General features: G+C 41.0%; 1 protein-coding gene across 2 annotated transcripts in view; it reads left to right on the top strand.

Moving 5' to 3' along the window:
• The window catches only part of sh3pxd2b (SH3 and PX domains 2B), a 334,077-nt gene that overhangs the window by 278,609 nt on the left and 44,183 nt on the right, over nt 1–11,285 (top strand). For both annotated transcript variants that reach the window (XM_043703799.1, XM_043703800.1), the window contains one exon: nt 971–1,105. In XM_043703799.1, coding sequence (XP_043559734.1) covers nt 971–1,105 — 135 coding nt within the window. The remainder of the gene's footprint in view (nt 1–970; nt 1,106–11,285) is intronic.

Genomic DNA, 11,285 nt, shown 5'->3' with positions numbered 1-11,285 from the left:
CTCCTCCCTACCTTTTATCTTAACCTGCTGGACACACTTTTCTCATTCCTGAAGAAGGGCTTATGCCCGAAACGTCGATTCTCCTGCTCCATGGATGCTGCCTGACCTGCTGCGCTTTTCCAGCAACACATTTTCAGCTTTTGAATCTGTAGTCTGTACTGTTTGTCCTGTTCGGGTCCAAACTCTGCTGATTTAAAGGTGGTCCGGAGTCCGTGTGGGTTGAGTTGGTTACGGAGGCAGGCACTGAGGAAGCAAATGTGGCTGTGGTAGCGAGTTTGTTTCAGGACATGGTTGAAGAGCTTCAGGGCAGAGGAAATGACCTGGGAGTTACAGTGGTAGAGGGACTCCCTGAGATTCTTGTAGAGAGAGGAGGAAAACTTCTTCAAGGCAGGATCCTTGCAAGAGGATTCGCAGTAGGGTTAAAATCAACTAGGTAAAAACAATGAAACCAGCTTCTGGATTAGCGGTGCCTTCTCTCTGTTGAGGTGCTGGAATCATTCTGCTGCTCACAGCCAGTATAAAACCTTTTAGGTTGTTTCCTTAAGATTGAGATTGTTTCTAGAGAACAGAAGTAGGATTCTAAGTTTGAAGATGAGGCTATTAAAATTGCCCCACTAATGCAACTATCAATTTGCAACAACAAAGATTTTAGAATGATTAAAACACTAATTATGAGTGCACTTCTTTGAAATGGAGTTCAACATATTAAGTGCCTCACTGATTGATGTTGAATTTTAACAAGTTTACAGTACTGTACCTTATTTCAAAATGCAATGTTTAACCACTAAAGTCAAGTAACACTTTCAGATTTTTGATTGCTGAAGTGCTAACCTTGTGGTTTCAGCAATATATTTCTAGGCAAGTTGAATATAGGGGTTACTTGCACAGAATGCAACAAATTGCAAGCGTTTTGATTGTGACCTGTACCATATCTTAAATGATTCCCTTAAGGCTGATTCTTTGATTTCAGGTGGAGATGGGACATCTGCTGACCAGTTTTTCCTGGATCAGTATGTGGCAGTAACCAATTATGACAAACAGGAAAGTACAGAGATCAGCTTGCATCAAGGACAAGTAGTAGAAGTTATTGAGAAAAATGAATCTGGTAAGTTACTTTCAGAAAAACCCAAACTTCGCTTAATGTTAAAGAGGAACACTTATGTAATGGTTTCTCTTCAAATGTCTCAACCTAAACGACATAGAAATGTAATAAGAGTACATGTCAGTTCCCACTCTGCACTGAATATTGAGTGTTTACGTGGTTCTAAAGCTAAAAGTTGTACACTATAACACATCTGTGCACCTTGTGGCCTGTGAATTTCTGAAATGGTAATGGTGTTGCTTGGTTGAAGTTTAACTACCAATAATTCTCTTGATACTGCCAAATGTCAGACTGAATGATTTTGCAGGGTGATGTAGTTAAATCTCCTTTGACTAACTGTCCTATAGATTTTTGTATTTATTGTTCAAAATATGTATCATTAAACCACTATTAGTTTTAATGGTGAAGGATACAAGTAAAGAATGCAAAAGATAAGGCACAAGCATTTGCAACAATCTTCAGCCAGAAGTGCCAAGTGGATAATCCATCTCGGCCTCCTCCACTGCTACCCAGATACCAGTCTTCAGAAAATTCGATTCAATTCATTTAATATCAAAAAATGATTGGAGGCACTGGGTGTGGCAAGGGCTATGTGCCCTGATAACATTCCAGCAATCGTAGTGAAGACTTGTGCTCGAGAAATTGTGCTCGAGAAATTGCCCCTTCCAAAGCCAAACTATTCCAATACAGTTACAACAGTGCCATATACCCAACAATGTGGAAAATTGCCCCATTATATCCTGTACACAAAAAGCAGACAGATCCATCTCACCAATTACCGTCCTGTCAGTCTACTCTTAATCGTCAGTAATGATGGAAGCTGCCATAAACAGTGTTGTCAAGCAGCACCTGCTCAGCAATAACCTGCTCTGTGTGCCCAGTTTGGGTTCTCAGCTCCAGCCTTGGTTCAAACATGGATAAAACAGTTAAATTCCAGAGGTGAGGTGAGAGTGATAGCCCTTGACATCAAGGCCACATTTGACTGAGTGTGGCATGAAGGAGGCTCAGCAAAATTGGAATCAATGGGAATCGGGGCAAGGTCACTGCTGGTTAGAGCCATCCCTGGCACATAGAAAGATGGTTGCGGTTGTTGGAGGTATGTCTTCTCGGCTCCAGTACACCTCTGCAGGAGTTCCTCAGGCTAGGGTCCTAGGCCTAACCACCTTCAGCTGCTTCATTAATGATCTTTCCTCCATCATCAGGTCAGAACTGGGAATGTTTGCTGATGATTACACAATGATTCATGACTCCTCAGCTACTGAAGCAGACCATGTTCAAATGCAACAAGAATATCTGGGCTTGGGCTGACAAATGGCAAATAACATTCATGCCACAAAAGCATCAGGACATGACCGTTTCCAATAAGAGATGAACTAATCACTGCTCCTTGATATTGAATGGTATTACCATCACTAAATGCCAATTCTAAACATCCTGAGGGTTACTATTGACCAGAAGCTCAACTGGACTCACTATATAAATAGAGTGGCTACATAAACAGATCAGAAGCTAGGAGTGCAGTGGCAAGTTAATACATCTCTTGACTCACCAAAGCCTGTCCACCATCCACAAGGTACAAGTCAGGAGTGTGATGGAATACTCCCCACTTGCCTGGTTGGTTGTAGCTCCAACAACACTCAAGAAGTTTGACACCATCCAAGGCAAAGCAGCCCACTTTAATTAGTGCCATGTCCACAAGCATCCACTCCCACCACTATTGAGGCTGAATAACAGCAGTGTTTACTATCTATAAGATGCACTGAATCTTTCAAGTGCATGAGCACTTCCATTTAGGAGGGCAAGCGCAGTGGATAGGACACCACCACCTGTAAGTTCCCCTCAAATCCATTCACTATCCTGACTTGGAAGTATATTGCTGTCCGTTCACTGTCATGGAAACACCCTTCCTAATGACATTATGAAATTACCTACAGCTGGACTGCAGTGGTACAAGAAGGAAGTTTACCTTCACTAGGGCAACTAGGTATGGGCAATAAATGCTGGCCAGCCAGGTATGTCCATGTCCCACAAGCGAATAACAACCAAATACGTTTCAAATGGTAAATACCACAGATAAGTATATAGTTAAGTACTTGTCTTAGAGTCAGAGAGATGTGCAGCATGGAAACAGACCCTTTGGTCCAACCAGATATCCTAACCTAATCTAGTCGCAATTGCCTGCACTTGGTCCATATCCCTCTTAACTCTTCCTATTCATATACTCATCCAGATACCTTTTAAATGTTGTAATCATACCAGCCTCCACCACTTCCTATGGCAACTCATTTCATACATGCACGACCTTCTGCAGAAAAGGTTGCCCATAGGTCCCTTTTCAATTTTTCCTCCCTCACCCTAAACCTATGCCCTCTTGTTCTGAACTCCCCCAACCCAGGGAAACCCAGGACCTTGTCTATATTCCCTATCCTTTCTCCTCATGATTTTATAAATGTCAATAAGTTCACCCTTTAGCCTCCAACGCTCCAGGTAAACAGCCCCAGCAGATTCAGCATCTCCCTGTAGCTCAAATCCTCCAACCCTGGAAACATCCTTGGAAATCTTTTCTGAAACCTTTCAAGTTTCACAACATCCTTCTGATAGGAGGAAGACCAGAATTGTGCACACTGTTCCAAAAGTGGCCTAACCAATGCCCAGTACCGCCGCAACATGGCCTCCCAACTCTTATACTCAATGCTGTATCCAATAAAGGAAAGCATACAAACACCTTCTTAACTATCCTATCTACCTGCGACTCCACTTTCAACGAACTATGAGCCTCTACTCCAAGGTCTCTTTATTCAACAACACTTCCCAGGACCTTACCGTTATGTGAATCAGTTGTACACTGATTTGCTTTTCCAAAGTGCAGCCCCTCACATTTATCTAAATTAAACTCCATCTGCCACTACTCAGCCCATTGGCCCATCTGATCAGAATCCCGTTGTACTCTGAGGTAACCATCTTTGTCCACTATACCTCCAATTTTGGAGTCATTTGCAAACTTACCAACTATACCTCCTATCTTCACATCCAAGTCATTTATATAAATGACGAAAAGCAGTGGACCCAGCACCAATCCATGCGGCACACCACTGGTCACAGGCCTCCAATCTGAAAAGCAACCGTCCACCACCACCCTCTGTCTTCTATCTTCAAGCTAGTTCTGTATCCAAATGGCTAGTTCACCCTGCATTCCATGAGATCTAACCTTACTGACCAGTCTACCATGGGGAACCTTGTCAAATGCCTTTCTGAAGTCAATATAGATCACGTCCACCACACTGCCCTCATCAATCCTCTTTGTTACTTCTTCAAAAATCTTAATCAAGTTAGTGAGACATGATTTCCCATGCACAAAGCCATGTTGGCTATCCCTGATCAGTCCTTGCCTTTACAAGTACATGTTAATCCTGTCCCTCAGGGTTCCCTTCAACAACCTGCCCACCATCAATGTCAGGCTCACTGGTCTATAGTTCCCTGGCGTTTCCTTATCATCTTTCTTAAATAGTGGCACCACGGTAGCAACCTCCAGTCTTCCGGCACCTCACCTGTGACCTATCGATGATGCAAATATCTCAGCAAGGGGCCCACCAATCACTTCCCTAGTTTCCCACAAAGTTCTAGGTACACCTGATCAGGTGCTTGGAATTATCCACTTTCGTGTGTTTTAAGACATCCAGCACCTTCTCCTCTGTAATGTGGACATTTTTCAAGATGTCACTATCTATTTCCTCACATTCTATATCTTCCATGCCCTTCTCAACAGTAAACACTGATTCAAAATACTCATTTAGTATTTCTCCCATTCCTCGTGGTTCCACACATAGGCTGCCTTGCTGATCTTTGAGAAGCCCTATTCTCTCCCTGGTTACCCTTTTGTCCTTAATATATTTATAAAATCCCTATGGATTCTCCTTAACCCTATTTGTCAAAGCTATTTCATGTCCCCTTTTTGCCCTCCTGATTTCCCTGTTAAATATACTCCTACTGCCTTTATCATCTTCTAAGGATTCACTCGATCTCTCCTGTCTATATGTGACATACACTTCCTTTTTTTGACCAAAACCTCAATTTCTCCAGTCATCGAGCATTCCCTGCACCTACCAGCTTTGCCTTTCACCCTAACAGGAATATACTGCTTCTAGACACTCATTATCTCTTTTTTGAAGCCTTCCCATTTTCCAGCCATCTCTCTACCTGCGAACATCTGCCCCCAATTAACTTTTGAAAGTCCTTGCTTAATACCGTCAAAATTGACCTTCCTCCAATTTCAAACATCAACTTTTAGGTCCAGTCTATCCTTTTGTATCACTGGTCACTGGCCTCAAAGTGCTCCCCCACTGACACCTCAGTAACCTGCCCTGCCTTATTTCCCAAATGTAGGTCAAGTTTTTCAGCTTCTCTAGTAAATCCATCCACGTCATGAATCTGAATTTTCACGCTTAACAAATTCCTCTCAATCTAAACTCTTAACACAATGGCAGTCCCAGTCTATGTTTTGGAAGTTAAAATTCCCTACCATAACCACCCTATTATTCTTACAGATAACTCAGATCTCCTTACAAATTTGTTTCTTAATTTCCCACTGACTATTAGGGGGTCTATAATACAATCCCAACAATGTGATCATCCTTTCTCATTTCTCAGTTCCACCCAAATAATTTCCCTGGAATTCCAAGGAATATCCTCCCTAAGTATAGCCGTAATGCTATCCCTTATCAAAAACACTACATCCCCTCTTCTCTTGCCCCCCACCTTTCTATCCTTCCTATAGCATTTGTATCCTGGAATATCATGCTACCAGTCCTGTCCATCCCTGAGCCACATCTCTGTAATTGCTATGATATCTCAGTCCCATGTTCCTAATGATGCCTTGGGTTCATCTGCCTTGCATATTAGGCCTCTTACATTGAAATAAATGCAGTTTAATTTATCAGTCCTATCTTGTTCTCTGCCTTGTTCCTGCCTGACCTGACTGTTTGACTTGCTGTATATACCAACAGTGCCAGTCTCACTAGCTCCTCAGCCACACTCTGTCCTCCTATTCCTACCCTCACTAGCTCATAGCACTGGGAGTAATCCAGATATTACTACCTTCGATGACCTTTTTAAATTCTTGCCTAACATTCATATATTCTCCCTTCAGAATCTCATCCTTTTCCCTTGCTGTGTCATTGGTTCCAATTTGTACAATGACCTCCTGCTGGTTGCTCTCTCCTTTGAGATATCCTTGATCCTGGAATCAGGAAGGCAACACGTCATTCTGATTTTTTGCTGCTGGCCACAGAAGCATCTGTCTGTGCCCTTGACTAGAGATTCACCTATCACAATCAATTGCTTGCAACCCAACGTACCCTCATTGCATTAGAGCCATTCTCGGTACCAGAAACTTGGCTGTGCGTACTGCATTCCCCTGAATTATTTGTAGGCATCAGCTCAACAATTAAATAAATAGATTATCAAATGACTTAAATTTATCTCATATTATTTCAGTGGAGGTCTCTTTTAATGTTCAGATGTATAATGTGATGATTTTTTCATGACCTAAATTGGTTTGAGAGGCCACAGTTGGCTTTTAATTTTTTTTCATGATTTTATGGAGTTCATTGAATGTCTTGTGTTTTCTTTCTGGTGCACTCCATAATGTCAAGTGTGTTTGCATATTCAGGACTTCCCTGTGTCCTGCAAGCATGAGGACTCATGCCTCCTCTCAGTGTTCCTTCTGTGCTGCTGCTAAGCTGGCTTCCTGCTGATACTCAAATGGTCCAGGGGTCGCTTACCCCAAATATGTCCAACATCCCAAGGGAAAAGATGTTGTAATTGCAAGTATCTTCCCACAGAACTATGATTTTAATTCAGTAGACCTGCACCAATCATCTTGGTGCATTGCTATCCATTATAAAGTTTGCTTTAGGGTTTACTAAATAAGAGAGATGTCCTCCCTTATCTGCATTGTACAAACCTTAAGACCCATTCATTGTGGATAGACTTTGTGGTAATTTAAATGTTCTTCATTAGGTTACATTCAGCTCTGTTACACATTTGATTTTTTTTCAACAGTATTACAGTATTTCTGTTGAGCTGGCATAGTGAATACTGACCAAACTACAGAGTCCCACCAAATTTATACTGGAATATCTCAAAGTGGAGTTCCTTCTGCACTTCAGGAGTAAATACACATTCAAGTCACTGCAGGGTAAAATTCTTCGTGAAATTAGATTTGTATGTCCATGATTTAAAAATTCAGCACAGTTTATTTATTGGGTGCATCAATATCAGGGGATTAACAGCCTGCATTCAAACAGAGAGGCCAAGGAATACGGGTTTGACCCTTCAACTTCATTATTACTTTGAAGGTATGGCAGTAGGAGTCATGACAGACTTATACTGATGTTCTGACAAGTGATTGGGTCAGTCTGTGGAGGACTCTATGACTCGAGCAGAAGTACCTGGGCCTTGAGTGCACAGATAGAGATTGTTGAGAAGTCAGGAAAGAATAGTGCAGAGGTCTGCAATATTTTGTCTGGGTCTCAAGTGCCATTTGGGATTGGAGGGGACTGATGTTAGGTTGAAGCAGAAGTTTGTGTGAGGAGAGGGTTGCCTGAATACTAGAGTTTGGAACGGTTGCAGATTTTGGAACTGCGGAAGTGATGATTAAAGTGAGGATTGAACTTTTCCTTTCTGTGCTAAAGGGCTAGCTCAGACTAGAACAAAAATTACAGGAAAGAGCAGAAGCAGGGGATTGAGCCTTTTATTTGCTGAAGTTAATGGCCTAACATCGGCTTCTGAATGCTTCTGGTTGTCCTTTGCCAAAATGGACCCTGAACAAGTCTACACCTCAATTTTGTCCCTGTAACTGAGATGCCGTTTTGGCCAAAAGAATGGCACCCAGTGCTCAAGACCCAAACATGGCAGTGCAGAATTTCCAACCCTACGTCATTATGCAGAAAGCTTGTTCGATACTATGAGAGAAAAGTAATTATTTTCTACATTAGTTTGAAGTGAACATTTATTCCTGGTAACACTCCCAATAAATTTGATATTGTTTTCCTTTTGAAATCAAATGTTCACTGAAGAAAAGTACTTTCTTTGAGAAGATAATATAAATATATTTTCATATAGTCTAAAAATCTATTTCTAGTTCTGTAAATTTACACATTTAGAAAGCCATTTTAGTGCTCTCTTCTGGTCATGTAAGTGGAGAGAAAGAAAAGTAACTGTCTTAGAAAAAGTCTACCTAAAGAACCTGGAACACCGTTAATAATTGCACCACTTAATATTGGAATCTCTTTATCCAATGGCAATGAATACTGCCAAGTTGATTCTATTGCTTAGGTTGGCCTTGACTGACAGAAGCAGCAGATGTATAAAAGCTACAACTAGATATCTGCTGATTGCACTGGAAGCCAGGAGAGTTGAGATAGGTGCTGCTTATTGCAGTTGCCAACTGTTTGCCCTTCACTGGAATGGTGATGAAGGTCGCGAGAATGTAAAGAACTCTCCATGCCCTGCCAGCAATAGTTCAAAGTTGAAAATCTCAAATATGGAGTACTGCTCAGTCTTCTCTTTCAAGAATAATTAGCAAGAATAATTCTTACATCTTTATATCCATGCATATTGAGAATAAATTCAGTCTGCAAACTTTTAAAAATTGCCGACTGGAACTCTGATCAGGAACACATAGCCCCTTTACTGATTTGACCCCACTTTCCATTGATAGGGGAAAGGAGATGAGTGTGACTCTTGCATGTAAAAAGCTTGAGCTCAGCTGAGCCTTTTGAACTCAGTGCTGAGCTTGGACAAAGTCCACTGTGACTGTAGCAAGGGTCTTAGCCTGCTGTGTTGGAGCCATGAGCTTATGAAGGAGAGGTAAATGCTTACAAATAGCAGATTAGTTATGTAGCACTGTCAAGCTGTGAAGTTTTTAATTTCCCAAACCTTTTAAAACAGCCTCCCTACATCAAGGAGAGTTGAAACAACTCCAGCTGTGAAGTTAGTTAAATCCTGGCCCTTTAAGAACTTGAAACACACAGCCTTCCTTTATGAATGTTAGTTTAAAATAAATTGTTCTTTTAGTCATTTGTCAGCATTACCCCAAGGGTTTTCATTCAGTGATTAATGAATGGCTGATTTCCACAACCTATGATTATCTCAGCAAGGCAATAATAATTGGGCAGCATCTGTGAAGAAAGCAGAGTTAACATTTTGAGTCCAATGACTCTTCTTGTGAACAGGTTCTGATCCTGTCCTGGAATTTTTTATGGTCGGCACAGTGGTTAGCACTGCTGCCTTACAGTGGCAAGAGTCCGACTTCAATTCCAGCCTCGGGCGACTGCCTGTGTAGAGTTTGCACATTCTTCTTGTGTCCGCATGGATTTCCTCTGGGTGCTCTGAGTTCCTGCCACAGGAAACCGGAGCACTCGGAGATGTGCAGGTGAAGTGGATTGGCCATGGTAAATTTCCCATAGTTCCCAGGGATATGCAGGCTTTGTGAATTAGCCAAGGAGAATGCAGTATTACACAGTTACAGGGGGGTGGGCTGCTCTTCGGAGCATCTGTGTGGATTCGATGGGTCGAATGGCCTACTTTCACAGTATAGGGATTCTAAATTAATGCTTATTAAAGGTGTTTTTTCATCACACACACACATATCAGTTTGTTTCATTAAGGATTAAAAATTTGAGGGGCCTTGAGAGTTTTGAGTATGCTTTCATGAATGGGAGTGTTTCTTTTTTAAAGTGAAAGTTTTAATAGATATTTAAATCTTTATTTAACATGGGGTCCCACCCATTGTGGATGCAGGGCTAATTGGCATGTGAAGACAAATAGTGGATTGGTGAGTATAAGGTATGATTTTGCGTAGATTGGTACATTATGTTCCATTAGAGAGGCAATAGTGTGTCAGGGATAAGTAATAGAGAGCTTAATATTGTTTTGAAAATGCTTCAGGGAACAAATTTCAGAAAACCAAGATGGCTGATCCTGTGCTACTCCGTATTTGTGTGGGGGCAATGGCCAGAATCCTCCTTGTAATAACGCGCACACCCAACTCCTACTGGAGCAGAATGATGTCAGCCATCACACAATTTCTTGAATTGCATGCACCAAGTCAGAAACTTCCTGATTCTGGCTACCTGCCTCAAAAGTGGAAATTGGCCTGTCAGAAATCCTGCCATTATTGTTTCTTAGTTTCCTGAATTTTGCTGCACAACCTAATACTCTCCTGGTTCTTAGCTCCTGAAACTTACTGAAAGCTTAATAGTAACACAAAATTGCAATCAAGAAATTGTTTGCTATAAGACGGTATTTGTGATTTATACATAAAATTAAACTGGGTACATGATTGTTCAGCCCATTCTTCAGCCTCCATAGCCTTGAGAAAAAAATTAAAGACTCAGGGAGTGGACTCTATAGGCTTAGAATTGAGTCCCATTTACCAACTTTAAAAATCCGTGGTCCTCTCTCTAACTCCAGCCCTAAATCAATGTGAAAATTACAGCACAGAATTCAGATGACATGTTAATATCTAATTCTTAATTATATTTGAATGCTTAAGACCTCTTTTTCCACTTGTCATATTTAGATCATTTCACGGTCTCATTCTTCTCCATCTCAGCAGCTACCTCCAGCTCTAGATTTCCTTCCTTATAACTCTTGGCAGTTTGCTCTCTTTTGACCTATTTGAAAAGCACCTCTTTGAGTTGGCTTTAAGCAAACACTTCTTTTGATTAGCAACCACTTTCGTCTGAAGATACATCCCAGAAACTCCTTGGAATATTATCACATTAAAAAAAGTACGTAGACATAAATTGTTGCTGTAATGCTTAACAACTTTTGCCAAGCAGTTCGCTGTCCCTAATTTCTATTCAATGTCAGCTTGAAAAAAAACAAAATAATTTGATGGATTGAGAATAGGTAATAGTTTTTGCTTTTTAACATTTATGTATTATGCTTCTTTAACAGCTTGACATTTTTTTGAATTAGTTTTCACTTGTTCCTTTTCTCCTCCATTGTTTATTCATTTATAATTTATTCAGCAGTTAAGCAGAATCTGACTACTTTTATGATTAAGTGCCTGTGCCTGAGAGTGTCTTGAGCCAAACTGCCCTCTAATAGTTTCCTATCTTGCTGAGATTTTCAGCTGATGATTTGGGGAGCTGCAATATGAAGTCAGCAGTGTGTT

This window comes from Chiloscyllium plagiosum, chromosome 14 (genome assembly GCF_004010195.1).
Source record: "Chiloscyllium plagiosum isolate BGI_BamShark_2017 chromosome 14, ASM401019v2, whole genome shotgun sequence".
NCBI classification, from domain to species: domain Eukaryota; kingdom Metazoa; phylum Chordata; class Chondrichthyes; order Orectolobiformes; family Hemiscylliidae; genus Chiloscyllium; species Chiloscyllium plagiosum.
The sequence above is the reverse complement of the archived record's forward strand: the minus strand, read 5'-3'. Positions and strand labels throughout refer to the sequence as shown.